We start from the raw sequence: 24,148 nt of genomic DNA on the forward strand, positions 1-24,148 counted from the left end.
CCCCCTGATTGGCCCTGCTCTGTGCGTGACAGGGGGTGGCACTGCAACCTCCCCATCGACCCTGCCTTGAGTGTGACAGGGGGCGGTGCCCCAACCCCCCAATCGGCCCTACCCTGAGCGTGACTGAGGGTGGCATTGCAACCTCCCGATCCGCCCTGCTCTGTGCATGACGGGGTGGCGCCCCAACTCCCCAATCGGCCCTGCTCTGAGCCCGACCAGGGGCTGCACCTAGGGATTGGGCCTGCCCTCTGCCACCCGGGAGCAGGCCTAAGCCAGCAGGTCGTTATCTCCCGAGGGGTCCCAGACTGTGAGAGGGCACAGGCCGGGCTGAGGGACCCCCCTTCCCCACCGAGTGCACAAATTTTTGTGCACCGGGCCTCTAGTATATATATATATACATACACACACACACACACACACACACACACACACATTTGCATATACACACACATACTTTAGTTTTTCTTATTTTTAAACATTATAAAACTGATATTATTGCTTTATTTACTCAATTATGTATTTCTTTATTTAAATACATTTTTGTTGGCTTCAGAGAGGGAGAGGGAGAGAGAGGTAAAAACATCAATGATGAGAGAGAATCATTGATTGGCTGCCTCCAGCACACCCTACACTGGGGATCGAGCCTGCAACCCTGGCATGTGCCCTGACCGGGAATCCATCGTGACCTCCTCGTTCATAGATCGACACTCAACCACTGAGCCATGCCAGCCAGGCTCAGTTACGTATTTCTAAGATTCATTCACATTGTAACATGTAGCTGTAGTTTATTAAGTTTTCTCTGCTGTATGATATTTTACTGTGAATAAACCACAATTTATTTCTATTCTCTTGTTGATGGACATTTAGATTATTTCAATTTTTTTAAATGAAAGATGCAGCTATACATATTCTTATATGTGTTTTAAGATCTACATGTTTAAGTTTTTCTCTATGGTGGCTTTCTAGGAGTAGAATTCATGAGTCATAGAGTAGAATAATGTTCTTTTTTACAAAATAATGTTTTTTCCAAAGTGGTTACACCACATATATTTCTGCCAGCACTGTGTAAAGAGTTGCCATTCATCCACGTTCTTGTCAACATTTGTTTTGTCAGATTTAAAATTTTTGACTCAAGTGTGAAAATGGGATCTTACTTTTGTATTTTTCAGATTACTAATAAATTTGAAATCTTTCCATATATTCATTGATCATGTGTGTGTCATCTGTGATGTCCTTACCATTTTCCTGTTGACTTGTCTTTTTTTCTTTAGTTTGTCTTAATTCTTTATATAGTCTGAATACTGATCCTTTTTTGGTTATTTCCGGCAAATATCTTTTTTCAAGGTGCAACTTATATTTTACTTTCTCTATGGTGACTTTTGATGAACAGAAGTTTTTAATTTCAGTATTCTTGATTATCAAACAATTTAATGGTTAGGTTTTATGAAAAAATTAAAATACCAATCCATGGGAATGAAAATATTACCTTATATTTCTGTTTCAGTTTTTCTCTACACATTTAAGTCTTTCCTGTGTCTGAAATTGATTTTATGTGGGGCATGAGGTAGGGATTCACATTCCTCCCCCTACTCACCCTGAGTGGATAACTACTTGTCTCAGGTTCCATTTATTGAATCCATTTTTTAAAATACTGATCTGAAATGCCACCTCTCTCTCTCATATATTCTCGTATATGCTGTTTCTCAGATGTGTGAAGCTTTATTTTGGTAGTGTTGTTTTTGTATCCTCACCAAGGATATGTTTTTATTAATTTTGAGAGAGAGAGAGAAACATCAGTGTGAGAGAGAAGCATCGATTAGTTGCCTCCCATACACACCCTGACTGGGGATAGAACTTGCAACCTAGGTATGTGCTCTGACCGGGAATCAAACTTGCAACCTTTTGTTGTACAGAATAACACTCTAACCTACTGAGCTACCTGGCCAGGGCTATTTTAGTATTTCTTATCTTAATTCTGGTTACTTTATTTCTCTGCACAGTACTATAACCTCTTAATTACTATAGCTCTCCACTTTCTCCTTCCCATCCCCCCTTCTAATGGAAGCTATTTTTCTACTATCTTTTGTCTTTCATTCTTTTTTTTAAATATTTTTTTTATTGTTTAAAGTGTTACACATAGTAGTACATTTATCTCCTTTTTTTTTTCCTCATTGACCTTCCCCCAGCCTCCCCTTAATATATTTTTTTATTGTTTAAAGTGTTACACATAGTAGTAACACTTTTTTTTCCTCATTGACCTTCCCCCAGCCTCCCCTACCGCTGTCGCATGCGGTCATCTCACCCCCACCCCCTCAGTGTCTTGTGTCCATTGGTTGTGCTTATATGCATGCACACAAGTCCTTCGGTTGATCTCTTCCAACACTCCCCAGCTTTCAAGTCTTCTATTCATCCTAGTTGTTTCTTGGTCTTTGTCCTTGTCCTTCGATTTTACTACAGTATATTTCCATTAAGTTTTTTAGTTCAGCAAGTATGCCTTTTTCTTCTGAAGGTTCAGGTTAGCCTTTTCAAGTATATCTATAATTTCTAATATGTGATCCTCAGCTTTTATTCCTTTAAATTGCTCACATATAATAATTCTAAATTCGTTATCTGATTATCTGAAATCTTTGGGAGGGGGTCTGAGTCTGATATTTGCTGTTTCTGAGGTTCTTGTGCATGGTGATAGATTTCCTTTGGTGTTTGGTGATCTTTGATTGAGTTTCAAGACGGCGGCTGATCTTAATCTGCAGAAAACCTGGGTGTTTCAGATGATGGAGTTTCACCAGGACAGCATTTGCATTTGTTTCTTCCAGGAACCAGGGAGTGTACTTAACCCTAGAGCCTTGGTTCTTTTGCCACTGGCAGTGGTAATAAGAGATTTACCCTCCAGATAGCCCCGTTTCACTGCCCTGGTTTCCATTTGCTTTGGGAAAGGAGGATGTGGATCATTTGGAGGTATATTTACCTCCTTTGAGTCCCAAATTACAACCCATATTTTTATGTAGAATCTAGTTCTATAGTTACGGACATTTCATTTCTCAGTCAGAAGCAGGAAATATCTGGGTATATTTTCATTATCACATTAGATATATGTCATCTTCCTTTAAGGCTGTGTAATTTTTTTTTATATACTGTTGTTCTTCTAAATATTTTATTCATGGCCTTCACCTGTTTCTTGGATTAATAATTATTCTGTCTTTTATTTATACATCTTAGTCCTAACTTCTCAGTTGTTTGTTTAATGTTTATTCTTTAGTTCATTGAATCCAGGGTTTTTTTTAATACACTCTACACCGGAGGACCTTAAATTTACTTCTTCATTCCCAGCTTTATCCTCTGTCTCACAATCCTGGATTTTCGTTGCCTATGTATAAGATATTCTCTTTGGATATTCAGCTCAAAGATGAAAATTAAAATATCAGAAACTTCATCTTTTGTTCATCATCCTACTTTTCTTCCTTCCTTTGTCACCATTGTTCTGATGATCCCCTAGAGTCGTATCCTTTTGTGATTTAATTTTACTCCTCTGCCGTTCTGCAGTTTTTTTATTTATCTTTTTACCTTCCCCCCCCCCCCTTTTTTTTTAACCATCAAAGGCCTTATATGCTCATTCCTGAACTACCAGTTCAGTGATAATTTTCTTCTTATCACTAATGCATCCCGCAGATACTAAACTTTTCTTTCTGGTTATGTTTTTAATCACAACAAGCTATTCTCTAGAACATACAGTTGCTCATTTTGTCAGTATTGGGTTGAAATTCCTAAACCTGGTATTGAAGGCCCACTTGTAGCTGCCTCTTTTAGAAGGTGGTCTGCATTTTCTTGTTATCTTTTTCTTCTTCACCTGCCTGCCCTGCTTGGCCTGCTATAATCAGGTTCTGTCCCTGCACATACAACTTGCTCATTGCCACTCAGTGCTTCCTGCCTTGAATCCCCTCCTGCCTTCTCTCTATCACTTCATGTCAGTTGCCTTCTTGAACAGCTGTCCTGTAACTGTGAGCCAATTATGGTAACACTATTCTGCATACCTTGTAGAGAGAGTTTATTTGTATATTTTCCTTATGTATCTTGTAATCATTTTGTGTAACTTGTGTATGTTTTGTCTCCCCATGCAAGTCATAAATTTTAGAGGATGCAGGTTGCCTCCAAGTGTTTTAGTGCTCTGTGTGTAATACACGGTCCAGTGTTGAATGCTGCTCAGGAAGGTGTTTCACGGCTACAAGGAAGGCACTGAGTAACCTTTAGTAAAGTCTCGGTGGAGTCCATGCCTTCCCTGCCAGCACACTCACCATCTGAGGGTAAACTTGGGCCTTCTGGAAAAGTGCATTCACTATATATGTATGCTTGAGCAGAGGAACAAATAGAACTTCAAAATAAATCATTTCTATATAATTTGCCATTTCTTCTCAGTAGATCAGTTCAATTGAATATCAGTTGACAAAGTAGAAGTCGTAAATTTCAGATCTTGAATAATTTATATTTCAATTATAGTAAATTGTGAACACATCCTTCAAAATGGAAAATAGCATTCAATTTTGTTGTTGCTGTTATTATTTTTTGTTTCTTTTCCTTTAGAAATGTGGACTAGAAACTTAACAGTCTTATAAAAATCAAAACTTTCCATTAACTAATGCAATTCTTCTTTTTGTCTGAAGATCTTAGTTCGAAGAAGCAGCAGCTCCGCCGAATTGGATTTAAAAGATGATTTGCAGCAGATGCAAGGAAAATGTAGGGAAAGACAGAAGAGTAAGTTCCAGGAAGTGTGGTCTGTGTTCGTCCAGATTCAGAGCTGATGTACTTTGTTTTCTTTGTGCTTCTAACTTGAATAATATCATCTGAAGAGACATAGTTGTGAAATGGGAACATTTTATTCCTGGAATTTCAGGAGTGATGGGCAGTTAGTTCACACGTACAACCTGAACAGTTCTAGTCACTTACCTGAACCTTAGAGGCCTGTCTTTCCACCCCTGGGCCCTTTCCTAGGTGAGAGGCTCAACCAAAAGCTAATGCTAAGTGAGCAGACAGACTCAGAAGGAAAAGTGATCTTCCCTAGAAAGTTCCTACCAGCTTGGAGCAAAATGCTTCAGAAGTACATTGCAGTCAATAGTATAAGTATTTAAAAAATAAAATGTGATTGGAATCCTGACACATTATCATGTACTGTAAAATGTGGCCCTAATACTCTGCTTTCCCAAGGGCAGGTTTTGGGCCACCTCCTTTTCAGAGCAGCATGATAGACAACTCGGGTCCGGGGTGGTTTGGTGGGGTGTGCAGGAGCTTCTCTTGGCTCCTCCTTCAGGTCCTGTTGGCTTAGAGATCCGTGGTAATGAAGTAAGAGACCTGTCAGGTTGGTGACTGGGACAACTTTCAATTCTTTGCAAGTGAAGGAAGAACAGCAGATTAGCAGCAGCAAAGCTGGGCACTGTCAGCACAGATACAAAAAGGAGCTGAAAGAGTGAGCAGACAAAAAGGGTGGACACACAAAATTATTATGAGGTAGACAGGAGACTTGGAGAACTAAACTGTCTAGGTCTGTTTTGTGTTAGACAAAATAGCCCTATTAGGCTTAGTAGCCTTTGAAAAGCATCATTGTATTATGACAGATTACAACTTTTTATTATATAAAAGAGAGACTTTCTATTGGAGACAATGTTTTGTAGTAGAACATCTCATCCCCCTGTGCTCTAGGGGCCCCAGCCTGGGTTGTATCGCGGGGGGTCTCTCTTCTCTGAGAGCAGCACGGAAAAAGAGCAACCGGTTCTTTGAGTAGAGGCGCTGGGGATTGAGAAATGAAATAAAGAGACAAGACACAGAAATAGAAGGAGAAGCTGGGACCGGGTGGGCTTCTGCCCTCTGATGGAGGGACAGACCGCCCAACACCGGAAGTAAGTTTAATTTATACTCAAAGTAACAGGAAGTTACATCACATCTGGGTGGGCCTTGAGTTCCTGGTGACATAATGGGATCCACCCCCCTAGCACCTGGGTTGGAAAGATCAGACTGATTGACGTCCTTGCCTTTTGGCTAGGACCGCCTCCAGGGCTTGTCTATGCCTGCGCCATTGGTTCAGTTGACAATATTTTTAAGAACACCCGTTGTGCCTTGCCAGGGGCCCCCCACAGGGTTGAGGTCTAGACTCAGACTCAAGATATAAAGCATCACTAGACTTTTCTAGCCAGCGGAATAAACTTGCATTTATATGGACCAATTCGCCCCCTTTTCTTCCACCCACCCCCATTTTGTAGTTGAATAAGTTTCAGTAGAAAACTTAATGACTTGATGTACATCTTTTGGGCATATGGTATATGAGTTGAAGCCCCTTGAAAGGAATGCTATTTGGGTGATACATAGTGGAGCTTGTAATGACTGTTAATGCTCAGCACTTGGAAGCTCTGTTTGGTTGAGCAAGAGCCCCAAACCAGCCCCTTTGAGCCCCTATGCCCTGCATGTGTCAGCTGTTTAGTTACTTATGTGGGGGTAATTGTGGCTATTAGTTATCTCAGACTTTGGTTCTTCATTATGCCAGGCGAAAGTGTCAGCAGTGACACGGCTCTGGGCTATAACAATGAGGCCGAGTTGTCCATGAGCTCATGGCAGACCTGTGAGGAAGATGCAGACCTGAACACTCCCACAGATGTGGCTGACTCCGATGCCCGCCATTGGTTACAACTGAGTCCCGCCGATGCTTCAAACTTAACAGGTAACAATGCTAACGGCTGGGAAATCCCGCAATATCCAGTTGTAAGAAATTTAGGGATCCTTTAGCACAGTGACGATGGGGGTGCCACTTCTAACCAAATTGGTTGTGGCAGCCCCAACCACCTGTTTATAATCAGCCATGAGTTCTGAGATGTGTATGGTGAGGGTTCTGAAACAGTGGCCAGGTAATGGGAAGATGCATGCCATGCCCACAGCCACAGCCACCACAGGAGGAGGCGAGGACACTCATATCAAGCTTCACTCTGGAAACAGAAGAGTGATTTTATCTACTTTATAAGGGCCCTAAATCAAGATAAGTTTAAATCTTTGACTAGCTTATTGATTCATATGTTTTTGAAATTTTACTATAAAATACTTGATACACACAAAGTAAGTTGTGACATGTATGTAAGTAATAAAGTAAGCACCAGTGAGCCTAGTATACAACTGAAGAAACAGAGCAGCATCCAAACCAGTACGATTTCCCGGAGCGTCTCCTTAAGTCCCTTCCTTCTCCTATCTTCCTGTGACCCAATCTCAAATTTTTTATGATCCCTTGATTTCTTTATGGTTTTACCACATATATCTGTGTCCTCAAACAAACAAATATATCCTATTTTAAAGTTTTTAAAAAGGATTTTATACTCTGTATTTTTCACACCTTTTACCCCAAGTATTTTATTTCTGAGATTCATGCACTGACTACAGAACCAAACTTTCTGAGTCTGCATCCAGGCTCTGCCAAGGAATTGCTGGGTGGCTTTGAGCAAGTTACCTAATTTCGCTCTCCTTCAACTTTTTTCTTGTAAAATAGGAATAATAATAGTCCCTACTACAGGGTTGTTGGAGGAATGAATGAGTGAAAATAAAAGTCTAAAGCTTTACCTTAAATAGTTGTGTATTTTTTAACAAAGGAAACTTTGGTTTCAATTAATCATAACATAAAATTTAACCAAAACCCCTGATATTTTGGAAATTCCTGATGGAGTAATGTTAAAACTTCATAAAATTTACATGGAAAAATGTTGTTGGATAAAATATTTTATGTATAAGATACATAACCACTCACCTGCCTGCCTGATCGCCCCTAACCTCTCTGCCTGCCTGCCTGCCTGATTGCCCCTAACCTCTTTGCCTGCCTGCCTGATCGCCCCTAACTGCCTCTGCCTGCCTGCCTGCCTGATCGCCCCTAACCTCTCTGCCTGCCTGCCTGCCTGATTGCCCTAACTGCCCTCCCCTGCCTGTCTGATCGCCCCTAACTGCCTCTGCCTGCTGGCCTGATCACCCCTAACTGCCCTCCCCTGCTGGCCAGATCTCACTCCCAGCTGCCCTCCCCTGCAGGCCTATTCTCACCCCCAACTGCCCTCCTCTGCCAGCCATTTTAGTTCTGATTGGTCAGTTTCTATGCCAGTCAGCGTCTCTGGCCTGTCATTGGGGCCTGATCCAGACAGGCGGGGCTGATTAGCAGCCCAGGTGGAGGCCTGGAGAGAAATGGAGCTGAGGCTGTTGGCCAGGCTGAGAGAGAAAGAGAGGCAAGTTCTGATCAACAGCTGCCACAGAGGCTACGGATCAGACCCTGCCTCTCTCTCCGCAGGCCTCTCTCCGAGCCTGATCCATAGCCCCCTAGGCAGTCAGTGCTGGGTCGGGGTGCCCGCAGCGGCCCCACTCAGTACTGTGTCACCACGGCAACCCAACACTGACTTCCGGTCTGGTCGAGCCTTCGGTTGTTACGACCATGGCTCTTTACTATATAGATGATTTTGAATAATAATACTGTAAACTTATGGAATTTAACAGTTTACAAATAACTTTTTGATTCTGTATGGTAAGCAGGCCAAGTCTTACAAATTCTGTTTTAGAGATGGGATTACTGAGTCCCAGGGAAATCTTGTTAGCTAGACAGTAAGTGCCAGAGTTAGAACTGGATTTTAAAGTGTTTTGACTCCATATACAGTGTTGTCTATCCCCTTCCACCCCATTGGTGTTAAAATGACAACAGCAAAACCCTTTAAACTACTTGAGAATCATTAATACATTGATGCAATAAATGGCTTCTTTGGGCCTAATATACGGACTACCCAGGGGGAACTCATGGTGGCATTATTGAAGGCAAGACTGAATCTTTAATAAGTTGAATTTATTTAAGCAAGAACTAGTTTTAATCATTTTTATTGAAAAGAAAGAAAATTGGGTGATTACTTCTTTTGTCTGTCCTTTGGATAGTTTTGTTTTGATCCTATTTCAGAGTATGCATGGGATAGCTCAATTTAATAAACTTATGTGAGGTAATTGTATATGATGTACTCTCTGTGTCATGATTAATTCCTCCAAATACTTAGTTCTTTGAAATACTAATATAGAGAATCAGTACACTCAGTTCAATAGTTCATCTTGTCATCTGTGAAAAGGACAAACTGTAATATGATAAGGTTTAAGGATTATCACAGTTCTGAATTTAACTTTCTGTTCTTGAGAGAAGGATTTCTTTATAAATATACAAAATAAAACTCATGTTAGCCTGACCTTTAGGGCATGCAAAAAGAGTGATCAGACAATTTGAGTATATCTGTTTCTCATTGAATAATTCTACCAATTATCAAATGCTTAGAACAATAAACTTCTAAAATCTCATATTCCTCATCATTGGCAAACTAACGGTTTAGTTTTATATTTGCTTTCTCATTTAAATCACTTCATGTTGGCTGAAAATAACAGCTAAATGTATTGTGCTTTGTTTCAAAATGTACCTGGGATTTGTTTTAATCAGGTATGGTACAGCATACAGACATGGAAATGATTATCCTGAAGGAAGAAGTTTATACTTACTGGTCCCTAGAAACTGGAGGCATGGCCTGCTGTGCAGGAGGGCCACACAGGGAAGACCAGAGTTGGTTAGGAGACAGTGGGAAAGAGGACAAACCTGAGCAACAGCCTTTATTGTCATTCCCATGGAAAAAGCAAGGCAAGACAGGGTAAGCAGAGTTAGGATTGGCGAGTTGGAACAATTTCAGCAGACTCTGGAGCATAGATGCTGTCCCTAGTTGCCGAGTACCTGGCCCTGAAGTGTCTGTGGTCGGGGGGTTGGGGGGTGAGAGTGGGGGTGGGGTATAGGCTTGATGTAGAAGAGCCTGGTAAAGGAGGTATGGGAGGTATGAGCTTTGGATTGGTAGTTTGTACAAGAAAGGAACCCTTCCTGGTGAGTTGTTAGCTATCTCTAGGAATTAGTAACCCTGGGAGGGGCAGTCCCTTCCTGGTCCGGAGGTGCCAGATGCCAGAGCATCTGTTGGTACTGCATCCACTTTGTTCTGTTGAGGTAATAATTTTGAGGAATATTTATGACTATAGTAAAGAATCAGTGTTGCTGCTGGCTCCATCTCCTATTTAGCCAATATGCTTCCAAACTAGAAATATGATTTTGATGCTATAAGAAATAAAAATGTGAATAAATCATAGTCACAACTGGCTTACCAAGAGGACAGAAAACATTTATCCTGATAGTGGCAAATAATGTGATAAGTGCTATGAGATTCATTTAAAGAAACTTTTAATCACAGGGATAGAGAAATAGACTATAGAATAGAATATAAAGTACATAACTGAATCCACACGGGCATGGAATCATGATATTATGGAAGAGGTGACACATTCCAGATCTGGCAAGGAAAGGATTTACTGTTTAACAAATGCCTGTGGGATAAGTATTTAGCCATATGGAAAGAAAGGAAATAGAATATCTGCCTTACAACATGCCCATAGTCAATTCCAGATGGATAAAATACTTAAATATAAAAAATAAATTTTAAAAACTTTTGCAAGAAAATATCTTCTAAAACATGTCTTAAGACCTTGGGGTAGGGAAGGTTTTCTTAAATGAGATGTTTAACCCTAAAGGGCAAAGGCCAGCTTTGGTGCTCTTTCCTTTCCAGGCTCCTGTCAGGTCAGGAATGTGTTTTAAGATGAGGTTTAAGAAATGGTGTCCAACATTTTGCTTTAGTGGGGAGGGAGTCAGTAGTCTCCCCTCACTGGAATCCAAGCTGGGGGGTGGGGGGAGTCATTGTTTGTGTTCACTGCTGATTCTTGGCTTCTAGAATTGTATATGACAGGAGAGGAACATTAGTAAATACTCGGATCAATGAATAAATAAGCTCTAAGTCCAGGCTATTGTTTTATTTAGGTAAAATAGCAATTAAATTTTAACCTTTTTTAATAGTAAAAAATAAGTGTGATTCAGTTTCAAAATCTTTTTTGTTTAGTATATTTATCATAGCCTTGCCTCCAAATAGTGTTATAGAAATCCTTTTACCACTTCTGCTTTTAATTATAGCTGTGCATGTGAATTACACTCACTGTTACCTGCCACCAAAGCTGTTTTTGCAGAAATGGTTTGTTTGTCAGCATTGTCTTTCATTAGACACATTTTTGGCATTTTCGCCAGGCTTTGATCTGCTCTGATTGTTTGCTCACCTTCTGAAATCTTTAAAATGAACAATATGTCCCTGGAAACAGAAGAGGAAAGAGAGAAGAGTCAGGCTGCAGAGCTGGCCAGCAGAGCACTAGCCAACCTGCTACCTCTCCATTTTGAATCTTCAAAGGCCAGGCCTGAGTTTTCTGGTCCCGGAATTAAGGTGTTTCAATTGAACTTTTGGATCTGTGTCTTCAGGTTTCAAATCAAAAGGGAAATTTATTTCCAGTATTTCTGCTATGTTTCTTCAACATTCTTACCAAACCTACATAAAATTGCAGCTATGTGAAATCATTTGGTCATAAGTACCCATTACCAAGACTTATTTTATGACTAAAGTCCTTTGCATATTTGCAACATTTTAAATGTTATATTGCTTTGTTAAAATCATGCCTGTGTTTGGAGAAAGATGATGTATTGTATTTGTTTGCAAGAGTTTCCAGTTTAATAAAAAAAATTTAAATGCCCCTATTGCATTTGGTAATAATAAAATTAAAAGGTACTAGGCTACCATACTAGCTTGCTAATGAAAAAGAAAATAAAACTAAATATTTGGCATTTTTAGGGTGAGCATGAAATTTTCTGAAATCTCTCAAATCCCCATTTTTAATTAAGCACTGCTTCAGTGAGGAACTATCTACATGTAAAATGTCAGCATCTGTTCTGTTACACCATGAATGCAATAATTTTGGGATAAAACATTTAAACTCATTAAAAAAAATTTTTCACAGTGATATTGAGCAATGATTTTAAATACTTCTAAAGGACTCAACATATTTTGATAATGTGATGGGGATGTTACCTAGGATTTTATCACTGTGGTAGGCATTTGTCAGAAAGCCCAGTAGCATTGAAACATTTTCTACATGAGGCCCTTTTATAACTGAGGATATATTAGTTGGCAGGTAGCAAGGAGGTGTAGGTGATGAGAGACCTGGCTTTTTTCACTTGGTGTTACTCAAGCAAAGCTCCAGCGTGATTGGAATGCTGGGGCTAATCTCTGTTTCGGATGGCTGCATTTTGGGGGTGGGGGTAGGAGATGAAACACTATAAATCATTTAATTCCCTTACTGTTTTTTAACCCTTAGAGCAGCGGTTCTCAACCTATGGGTTGCAACCCCTTTGGCGGTCGAATGACCCTTTCACAGGGGTCGCCTAAGAGCATCCTGCATATCAGATATTTACATTACGATTCATAACAGTAGCAACATTACAGTTATGAAGTAGCAACGAAAATAATTTTATGGTTGGGTCACAACATGAGGAACTGTATTTAAAGGGCCAGAAGGTTGACAACCACTGCCTTAGAGGATTAAAGACATCATTTTCTCATCTTTATGAGAAAGATAAATGCCATATTATGCTGTGTATGGGGTCTTGTGTTGATTTATAAGCATTCATTAAATCAGCATACCTTCTTAGACGGACAGATCCTTGGTATTGCACTTACTTTATAGGTTAAACATTAGGAGGATGAGTCTCTTCAGAGAACCCAGAGGCCCATAATCAGACTTTTGTTCTCTGTACCTCCTGTCTTTCAGGTACAGTGTTTAGGAATTCCATCTTGAATTTGATCTGCACATTTTATTGTGTCTCTTCGTAGATTATGTGATACCTATGTGGGAAATTCAGATGTCTTGGGATCTTTCAGCATCCTATATAATAAAAGGCTAATATGTAAATTGTGCCCTCAACCGGGAGTTCAACCAGGAGTTTGACCAGGGGGCAGGGCCAGCCGGCCAACCTCCCACAGTCCCTCCCCGCAACTGGCCCCGCCTCCGATCGCCCCACCCCCCCAATTGGGGGTGGGGCTTGCCCGCCAATCGACCGCAGCCCCTCCCCCCGGCCTCATTGGCCAATCAGGGTCCAATCAGGGTGGGCTGGCCGGACCTGACCCGTGTACAAATTCGTACACTGAGCCTCTAGACTAATATAATAAGATATTAGCAGCTGTCCTGGGTACAGGGAAGGATGCAGACCATTCTTGGATCTGCCCCAGCTCCTTGTCAGATTCACTCCTTCTTGCTCCTTTTTGGTTCTTATCATTCCTCTACCTAAAGTTCCTCACATCCACCAATTGCTCTTCAATTTCTTTGATTAGGCCTTAGAAGCACTAACAATATATGTACTCAAAATAACATACAGTGGGAGTTCATAATTGCCTAGAAATCAGTTTTTCTTTTTTTTTTTTTTAGTTTTTTTTTTTTTTATTTGTGTGGGAAATGTGTGAGGAATAGAACTTTGGGAATAAGTATGTTAATAAGAAATGGTGTAAGAAAATAAAGTAAAGGGGGTTACTGGTGGAGATAGGACCAACTTTTTAAACTCCCTCCAAAGATTCAAAAGAGAAGCAAAGCAAAGGAGATACTAATTAAATAAATACATTGATAGATCGAAGAAAGAAAAATAGAACACTAGTTTAGCTATGTGTGTATGTCACATAAACTATAAAGCAGAAATCATTAGTGACAGCAATAATTCTGAATTTATGTGAACTTCATAGTAGAAAATTTGAATAACTCAAAAATTGACAAGAAAAAATATTAGAGAAGACTTACACAATATAATTAATGGAGATATTTTTATATATAGTGAATGGAAATATATAAAACTTTGAACTTAATTAAAATATACAGGTAATTTTTAAAAGCACATGGAACATTTATAGAAATTGACCAACTAGATCTTTAATCAACTCTCAACAAATGTTATGATTTGAAACTATACCACATTCTATGAGTGTGATGAAATAAAGAACAAAAGGGTAATAAAACTACATTAAGAAACTAAAAACTGCACTTTATATTTTTTTAATAGTTCTTTATTGTTGAAAGTATTACATATGTCCCCCCTTTAACTCCATTGGCCCCCTCCAGGTCCCCCCCCCAGCTCCCCTCTTCCAGCCTCAGGCCTTCAGCACCCTATTGTCTGTGTCCATGGGTTCTGCATTTATGCATGCAAGGTCTTTGATTGATTACCTACCACCCACCCACCCTTCTCTGCCTTCCCTCTGAGCTTCCGCAGTCTGTTCTATGCTTCCATGTCTCTGGATCTATTTTGTTCATCAGTTTATTTTGTTACTTGGATTCCACATATGAGTGTGATCATGTGATACTTGTCTTTCTCTAATTTCACTTAGAATGATACTCTCCAGGCCCCTCTAGGCTGTCCCAAAGAGTAAGAGATTATTCTTTTTCACTGCTGCATAGTATTCCATGGCATAAATGTACCACAGCTTTTTTATCCACTCATCTACTGATGGGCACTTGGGCTGTTTCCCTATCTTAGCTTTTGTAAATTGTGCTGCTATGAACATAGGGGTACATACATTCTTTCTTATTGGTGCTTCGGGTTTCTTAGGATATATTCCTAGAAATGGAATCACTGGGTCAAATGGCAGTTCCATATTTAATTTTTTAAAGAAACTCCATACTGTTTTCCATAATGGTTGCACAAGTCTGCATTCCCACCAGCAGTGTGCTAGGATTCCCTTTCTCCACATCCTCGCCAGCACTTGTCATTTGAAAAACTGCACTTTAGGTAAATTAAGTCCAAAAGAAATTAAATTAGAAATTAGGAAATATTTCAAAGTGGACTACAATTTAAATTACATATCAAAAGCTCTAGAATGTAGCTGAAGACTTAGGTGTTTGTATTAGAAGAGAAAAATATTGATCTATGTGCCCTATTCAAAATATTAGGGAATAATGGCAGAATAATATATTGAAGTTAATAAAAAGGGAACTTATAAAGTAAAATGCATACACATATGTGCTGGAAAGAAATAGAGAAGGCAAAAACAACTTTTAAAAACAATACAATAGATGAATAGGCAAGGTTAATCAAGGAAAGAATATTGGGAGTGCAAAAGGGGACAGAGCTACAAAAACTACAAAATTTAAAATAGTAGGTTAGTTTGAAAATATTTATAAAAATAAAGGACAATTCCTAGTTTTACTAAAGCTTTAAATAAATGAGAAACTGTTTTTTCCAATCTGTTCCATATACTAAAAAGAAAGAAAGCTCCCTAATTTCTGTTATCTAACTTGTGTTAACTTGATAATGAAATGAGATAAGGTACATATTTAAAAAGGAAAATTTGAGTCCATCTTACTTAAAATCATATAAGCAAAAATTCTAAATAAAGAATTTGCAAATGAAATCCATGAATATTGGAGAAGGCTCATATATCAGAGCTAAAAATGTTCATTCCAGGAACACCAATGCAAAAGGAAAAAAAATCCATCCTGAGAAAAACATCAGACAAATCCCAATTAAAGAACATTCTACAAAATATCTAATCAGAACTCCTCAAAACTGTCAATGTCATCAAAAACAAGGAAAATCTGAGAAAATGTCATAGCCAAGATGAAGCTAAGGAGACATGATGATTAAATGTACTGTGATATCCTAGATGGAATCCTGGGACAGAATAAGGACATTAGGTAAAAATTAAAGCAGTCTGAATAAGTATGGACTTTGTAATAATGTTTTAATATTGGTTCATTAATTGTAACAGCATACCATACTTAGGTAAGATGTTTAGCAATAAGGAAACTTAACATGTAGTGTATGGGAACTCTATATACTATTTCAGTAATTTTTTGTAAATCTAAAACTGTTCTAAAAATTAAGTACTTTTTAAGAATTACTTCAGGAAAAAGTTGTAAGAAATCGTTCATCTTATTTATTTTACTTTAGAAAATTTTCATCTTAATTATTTTACTCTCAATATATAAACTTTCAAGCATTGATAATTTTCATGAAAGAATAAAGGCTGTACTCAGATTGTATTTCCAGGGTTAACACACATTTTTCTCCATAGATAGCAGTGAATGCCTTGCAGACGACTGTAGCATAATCGCCGGAGGGAACCTCACTGGTTGGCACCCAGACTCTGCTGCTGTATTATGGCGAAGAGTCTTGGGAATCCTCGGAGATGTGAATAATATCCAGTCGCCCAAGATCCATGCCAAAGTTTTTGGCTATCTCTATGAACTCTGGTATAAACTAGCAAAGGTACTCTTGCTATATTACCTTTTTACTCTAATATGAAAAAACCGACTTCGTTTCATTAAAACTGTGTTGCAATTCACCACTGAATACATCCTGGGATAATAATTAGGTGTTGACACAAAGTATATTTGTTAGTTTGGTCATTTTATAAATATGGAAGAGTCATTTCATTTAATGCATAAATATTATATTACTATAGGATATTAAAGAGTAGGGTATTATTTAGTAGTATTGATTGCTTTCTTTATGAAAGTGATACTGGTTTTATTGTATAAAATTTGAAAAATGGCCCAGCTAGTGTGGCTCAGTGGTTGAGTGTCAACCTGTGAACCAGGAGGTCATGGTTTGATTCTGTCAGGGCACATGCCTGGGTTGCGGGCTCGATCCCCAGTGTGGGGCATGCAGGATGCAGCTGATGGATTTTTCTCTCTCATCATTGATGTTTCTATCTCTCTCTCCCTCTCCCCTCCTCTCTGAAATCAATAAAAATGTATATTTGTTAAAAATTTGAAAAAGATAGAAAATCAAAGTAGAAAATTGATATCACTCCCCCACAGAGATAACCAATATTATGGTCTTTTAGGGGTAAAAAAAATTTATAAAAGTAAAATATTAGAGTACATACAATTTTTATTGTTTTTTAAAAATTTTTATTTATTGATTTTAGAGAGAGAAAAAAAAACATCAATTTGTTGTTCCACTTATTTATTCATTGGTTGATGCTTGTATGTGCCCTGACTGGGGATTGAACCCACAACCTTGGCATATCAGGACAATGCACTAACCAGCTGAACTACTGGGGCCTTTTCATTCTGGTTTTTGTTTCTGTTTATTACATACATTTTCATATATATATATATATATATGATTCATGTTTATACAGTATAAGTTGTTCAACCATTCTTATCATGTGGAGTTCAGGACCACTCCATTATATTCAAGAAAAAACAATGCCCTAGTTTTTATTAAGTCTAAAACCACATATAATAAGTTAGATATAAAATGACAATAGATCTCACAATAAAAGAAAAACTTGTAACTATTGTAGTTTTTTACTCATAGAAATTGTATTGGAAGCAGCTAGTTGACCATGGAACCCAATATTGGGATATTGTTGGGGTAAACTGTATTGCCTTCCCTAATCTCCTCTTTGTGAATTAGATACGGGATAATCTTGCAATAAGCCTGGATAACCAAACTTCTCCATCTCCTCCGGTCTTGATCCCACCACTCAGAATGTTTGCATCATGGCTATTTAAGGCAAGTGGATATGTTTTTATTCCTTTATTGTAATTTCCTCTTCCTTTCTGAAATTAAGTTTTTAAAATGTAATTTCCCAAGACGGCATGTTTTGAAGACAGGCTGGGTCTTACTAAAGCCAGTGTATCCCACATCTCCACAATCAACTCTTATGGAAAACTGAAAAGTAAAGGAAATGTTGAAATGCCCGGCTGCATCTGGAGTTGATTAAACCTTCAAACATCATCTTCTTGGCAGGCGACGACATTGCCAAATGAATATAAGGAAGGCAAACTGCAAGCCTACAAACTGATCTGTGCCATGATGACCAGACGCCAGGACGTTCTGCCAAACTCAGACTTCCTGGTGCACTTTTACCTTGTGATGCACCTGGGATTAACCAGCGAGGATCAGGTATTCTGTGACCCCTTTACATTGGTAGCCCATTATATGGGAAGTACATAGGATTCTTCACAAGTTAAATTTGAGTTTATGAAAATACATCAGAAATGTTAAAAGTTCTCAGTAGTTTTGACTCTTACATACAACAACACACTGGCCTTTCAAAAATGTAAATCAGATTTTTATCACATTCCTTGTTCTTCTCCCCACTGTCTTTGAATTGAACCAACCAAATTGGAATTTTATTCTATGGCTTGTACACTTCTATATGATCTAACCCAGGGGTCCTCAAACTTTTTAAATAGGGGGCCAGTTCACTGTCCCTCAGACCGTTGGAGGGCCGGACTATAGTTTAAAAAACAACTATGAACAAATTCCTATGCACACTGCACATATCTTATTTTGAAGTAAAAAAACAAAACGGGAACAAATACAATATTTGTATTTGCATGTGGCCCGCGGGCCGTAGTTTGAGGACCCCTGAATTCTAACCTTTGCCTATGTTGTCAACCTCAAAAATACTATTTCAACTGCTTTTTTGGGGGATTCTACATTAGATATTGTTTGAAGAAAATTATTCTGGTCATTTAAAAATGTTTGAAAACTATCATTTTAGAAATTAGGATGTTTTTCTGGAAGACCTCTTCCATAAATTATGGGTCCTGACGTTTCCTGATTAGGAGTTATTTTAATTTCTATCACAAAGAAATGTGATTGGTGGTTAAGTTGAAAGGCCAAGGAGCCACCAGCAATAGCCCCTCTGTGTAGACCCTGGGTGTGCAGGATGGGATGTGGCCAGCCTCTGGCCTTCCTACCTCGAGAAGTCCCCTGCTAGTGGGCAGAGGGTGTGGGGGGAGGAACACTCTGACTCCTGATTTTCTTTGTAAATATCAAGCAGTCAAGTGATGTAATTGGTTTGTATTTCACAGAGATTATTCTGGACTCTGTTTGGAGGATGGATTTTGAAATGTGACAGTGGTAGGATAGAGTCAGAGGTCGGGCCTGGAGACAGGGAGATTAATTAGGAAGTAGTTAAATGAATATAGATTTAAAAAAAATGTTGAGAAGTAAGATGATAGCATTGAAGATGGAAAGAAGGAATAGAAAAGATTCAAGAAATTTTAAGGCATTTAATTTTATCTAGATCTTCTTTACCAATATGAGGTATGGGGAGTGTTCCAGAATTTACCCTTTGAATTGTAGATACTTATTAATGAACACGAATCATTCATGAACTGTAAGTAGCCATACTTTCTGTATTCCTTCTATCCTTGAATGTGTGAGACAGATACACAGACTTTTTGGTGCCCCTAGGATACATGTAAGAGGTCATTCTCCTGATTGACCAGCTTTTCTTTGTTGCTTCAGAATGCACTTGAACCTTCCCAACCAAATTCCTGAGATATATTCCCTGATAAACAATTTGAGCTTTAATCATTGAACTTTTACCTGAAGTAATTAAACCGTGCTGACCTATGAGTTGTTTTTGTCATAGTTGCTCCAGTTTCAGCATTATGTATAGGACATTTAGATATCAGGCTGGACTTAAACCCATAGTCTCGTTTATTTCCCAAATAAAAGTAGAAATGAATGTGAAAGTAGAACTGTTTGTGCTCTGTGCTCAGATATTGTGCAGCCATCATTGCAGGTGGAAGCATCTTTAACTGAATGATGCAACTCAGGGCATGTGGAAGATTAAGGGGTTTAAATAGGGAAGAGAATTAACTCTCACAGATAATAAGGAGATCCCCCAGTGACCGAAACAAGAGAGGAAGATGTAGTTAGCGTGCTGTACTTGAAAGCAGTATTTGCTAAGATTTTGCAGAAAAAAAATTTACTTGGAAATAATAATCAATTGTAGAATCTTCTCTTTTAATAAAAGCAAATTTGAAATCGGCAGTAAACAATATTTCTAGAATAAGTTTTCTAGAAAGTCATATAATTGGGTGTGACTTTGGAATCATCTTCCTGTTTTAAAGTGTGTTAGAGTGAAAATGAAACAACAAAATGAGATGGAATAAGTATAACATTTGAGAACCCAAAACAGTATTTCAAAAAATTGGATTTTACAGTGTAGAAAAGGGAGTTTTCAAATTTTATACTTAAAATCATTTTCACATTTTAATGTATGCAATGTTTTTTGTTAATTTGATCTTTTGTAAATCATTTTAAAATAATGTAAATCTTAATGATGGCCAATCGCTAACAGTATTTCCAACGTCCAGACTTCTAAGATGGAAACGGAGATATCATAAATCTCTTTTTTATAATCTGCCTATTGTTTGGGACATTAAAAGCTTCAATTCTTATGTGTTTAGTAGAATTGACTGTTTTACTTTAACCTTTACAGTTAGTGGTATATGTTTTAGAAGCCCTGTCTGCCAAACACAATTACTCTAAATAAACTTTGTTCCTTTGCCAGAAGAAAATTGAGCAGAAGACCTTCTAATGAAAGAAACTTTTCTCGTTTAAGTAAGAAATATCTCTGGTAATTAGTTTAACTTTTGGGCCACATGTCTAAATAGATCATGATAGTTGTTCCAGAACTTATATGTACTTCTGGAAACACATGTTATATTAATTATAAAAAGAAAAGATAGCTTTTACTGTAAATAGTGCAGTTAAACTCAATTTTTTAAATTGGCAAACTGTGCACCTGTGACCTGTCTGAGGGCTTATTTCCATCTTGTGGGAGTTCTTAAAGAGCCACACTTCCATGTAGTCTGGCACTAAGGGCTTTCTTCCTGCAGATAGAACCTTCTAATTTTTTCTTATTTTGTAGTAAGATAAGTTATAGCAAATAATTTTATAAATTTTAACATTTATTTGTCTCACAAATAAAATCCAAGGTGAATTTGTTCCTTTCGCCTCTGGGTGGCACACTTGCCTGCGAGATTCAGCTGTGTGGCTCAAGAACCACCACTGGGCTCTAAACCTGCCTTAGACCCAGGGCCCTGTGAGCATTCTGGTGTGGCACGGTCCTTTTACAAATGCTTTCCTAAACCTGAGAGTATCAAAATTATGTCATGAGGGACTAATAAAGGGTTGAATTTGAAATAAGCTCTAAGATGTTGAAAATCTTTTTTTCAGATATAAGGGTAACTACTTAAAATTTATTTATTTATTTATTTTTAATCCTCACCTGAGGATATTTTTCCATTGATTTTTAGGGAGAGTAGAAGAGAGAGGGAAAGACAGAGAGAAACATCGATGTGAGAAAAACACATGGAATTGGTTGCTTCCTGCACGAACCCCGACCCAGGCTCGGGCCAGGAGGACGCTGCAACCAAAGTATGTGCCCTTGACCGGAATCGAACCTGGGACTCTTTGATCCGCAGGCTGACACTCTATCCACTGAGCCAAACCCGCTAGGGTGAGGACCTTTTTTAATTTAAAAAACAACACAAAAACTTTGTGAAATAGATGTCGCACAGATTGTGTTCTATGATATAATGTAAAGTCATGGTTTAATCTAATAACAGCACTTTTTAACTGGTGTACCATGGCACAAGAATTTTTAAAAACATGCAAACCTGACTATTTAGTCAGGGGCACTGACCTCTTTTTCCTTACCTAGCTTGTCAAATAAAAAAAGAATAAGAGCCAACACAACAATAGCCGTCTGGTGTGAATGAATCAAAATTACATCTATTTTTTTTGTCAAATTGGTAAAAAACACGTATTTTTTGGTGTGCTGCAGAATTTTAGTAATTAGCTTATGTGTGCCATGAGATGAAAAAGGTTGAAAATCGCTGATGTAATATGACAGCAAATTATTTATGTAAATATAGTCACCTCTATATTTAAAAAAATAATAATTCTTACATGGAATGGCTAGAATTCAAAATGTTACATTCCAAACCAACTGTTTTTAATATTGGTTGGACTGGTTTTAGCTATTCTAATAATTTAATAGCTAAAATAATGACCTTATCAAATAGCATTACCCACAGTGTAAGTTTATGGCTTATTAGTACGATTGAGAAAAATACTTTTAAATAACTTTATTTTTCCCTTGACACTGAATTTTTAAAAAATTGATTGTTATTGGTTCAGAAAAACAATTAGGATCATAAAGACTCTCAAAATAATTAGAAATCATGAATGAAATTTTGGGTGACTTGGACTGCCCACCATGCTCATGAAGGGGTCTTGCAGGTGGCTTCCCTCTGCTCAGCTGCTGTGTTGGGGTTGGGAAGTGGGGGGCGGGGGGCCGAGGGCCTTTGTTTCCCCGGCACCCACAGTGCCAGGCTCTGCTGGGAACTGCACGATGTTGTCCCATTGATTCTTCTCTGCAGTTCAGTTAGATAAATATCATGACCCATTGTTTAAATAAGGTTCAAAAAATATTGAGAACTTTTGCCCAATGCCACTTACTTTTTTTTTTTTTAAGACTGTTATAATTCACAGGCAGGCCTGGCTTATTCCACAGGGTATATCTTTTTCATTGATTCACAGCTAGCAAGTGGGTCATACAAACAGTCCTTGGTCCTATTCCTCTGTCCCATCTTGCCTTACCTGGGCCCTGGCCTTGTCTCACCCCATCTCAGGGACCTCCTTTGAAATGCCATCCCACACCCAACCTGCAAATACCTTTTCATAGTTCCTTCCTAGTTCATCGCCATCTTTCAGTTTCTCTTCTAAAGCTGTTCCTGGTTCTTCTTAGGTTTTCCTAATGCTGAAGCAGATTTTTCACCTCGGTCTTCTTAAAAATATGTGGACATGAAAGGAGCTATGATTTAAGTTTATTAAGAACAGTTCCTATTAATTTCATCATTATTTAAAACATATGGAAAGATCAATATGTGTGAAATGGAAAAGGACAGTTGAGGAAAGGAATTTTATTTTCATGTTTCTAAGAACATATATCAAAGACTGGAAAGTTTTCTTTGCTTAAAATAAGTAAGCTATTTTTTAACAATGACTTACAGATTTAATGTCTTAATGTAATTTGTCTGTTCTACATCAAAGTTAAATTCTCTTTTAAATGAAAAGCTTATATTAATGTAGAATTAGTGTTGCAAATTTGCATGTAGAAATTTTAGGAAATGTATGTCTTTGTCATTTTTATCTATAATGTCCTATTATCCTATATAATAAAAGGGTAATATGCAAATTGACCCTAACCATGGAACAACCAGGAACTACTGGTCACTGTGACGCACACTGACCACCAGGGGGCAGACGCTCAACGCAGGAGCTGCCCCCTGGTGGTCAGTGCACTTCCAAGGGGGAGCTCCACTCAGCCACAAGCCAGGCTGATGGCTGCAAGCGCAGCAGTGGTGGCGGGAGCCTCTCCTGCCTCCTCGGCAGCACTAAGGATGTCTGACTGTGGCTTAGGCCTATCCCCCGGGGAGCAGGCCTAAGCTGGCAGGTAGACAGCCCCCAAGGGGTCCCAAACTGTGAGAGGGTGCAGGCTGGTCTGAGGGACCCCCTCCCACCCCACCCCTCGAGTGAGTGAATTTTTGTGCACCGGGACTCTAGTCGTATTTTATAATACACCAGAAAAGCATGAGGCTCTCTCAGCTGAAGTAATATGTAATGTAATGCCCCTAGGTAGCAATCCAATTACCAATTGTTATCATCTATAATAATCTATAATAATAAAAACATAATATGCAAATTGATCAAATGACTGAACAGCAGAACGACCATCTGGATGACCATGCTATGACACCCACTGGCACCAGGCCAGCCAACGCTCGCCACCTTGTTCCTGACTGCGGAGGGTTCACGGTTGGCTCCCTGGCACCTGTAGAAATTCTATAAGCTATATTATGCTCTGATATAAAGCCCTATCCTCTTAATCTTCAAGACAGCCTGTCTAAGCAATTGGTGTGATGCAATTGGTCGGGGGCCTGGTCATTGCCCCATGGTCATCCGGCAGAGGGAGGCCCAGGCCATCGGCCAGTGGGTCAGTCGATCAATCAGGGGCTCTGTGATTGCCGGCGGGCTGCAGCGGGTGGGTGAGGCCTCCCTCTGCAGGGAGCGATCCATCACAGAGCCCTGGCCAGGTGGGCAGGGCCTACCTCTTTGGGGAAATCGATGGTGGAGCCCCACGATCGATCGCACCAAAAAAGAGGAAGGCCCAGACTACCCAGCTGGCGGCGCTGTGGTGGGTAGCCTGGGCCTTCCTCTGAGGGGGCGACCCATCACAGAGCCCTGACTGGGTGGGCAGGGCCTACCTGCTGTCCTCTTAATCTCAGCAGGCCAAAAGGGCACAGGCCAGGCTGAGGGGCCTTTCCTGCCCCAGTGCATGAATTTCGTGCACTGGATTTCGTGCACTGGGCCTCTAGTGTCTCTCTCTCTCTCTCTCTCTCTCTCTCTCTA

The 24,148-nt window shown here is 39.1% G+C and overlaps 1 protein-coding gene across 4 annotated transcripts in view; it reads left to right on the forward strand.

Moving 5' to 3' along the window:
- RALGAPA2 (Ral GTPase activating protein, alpha subunit 2 (catalytic)) overlaps positions 1 to 24,148 on the forward strand; it is a 274,630-nt gene that overhangs the window by 91,654 nt on the left and 158,828 nt on the right. For all 4 annotated transcript variants that reach the window (XM_005865977.2, XM_014539482.1, XM_014539483.1 and 1 more), the window contains 5 exons: positions 4,656 to 4,746; positions 6,527 to 6,700; positions 15,987 to 16,180; positions 17,339 to 17,437; positions 17,675 to 17,830. In XM_005865977.2, the coding sequence (XP_005866039.1) occupies positions 4,656 to 4,746; positions 6,527 to 6,700; positions 15,987 to 16,180; positions 17,339 to 17,437; positions 17,675 to 17,830 (714 nt within the window). The remainder of the gene's footprint in view (positions 1 to 4,655; positions 4,747 to 6,526; positions 6,701 to 15,986; positions 16,181 to 17,338; positions 17,438 to 17,674; positions 17,831 to 24,148) is intronic.

This window comes from Myotis brandtii, unplaced genomic scaffold (genome assembly GCF_000412655.1).
Source record: "Myotis brandtii unplaced genomic scaffold, ASM41265v1 scaffold217, whole genome shotgun sequence".
Taxonomy (NCBI): domain Eukaryota; kingdom Metazoa; phylum Chordata; class Mammalia; order Chiroptera; family Vespertilionidae; genus Myotis; species Myotis brandtii.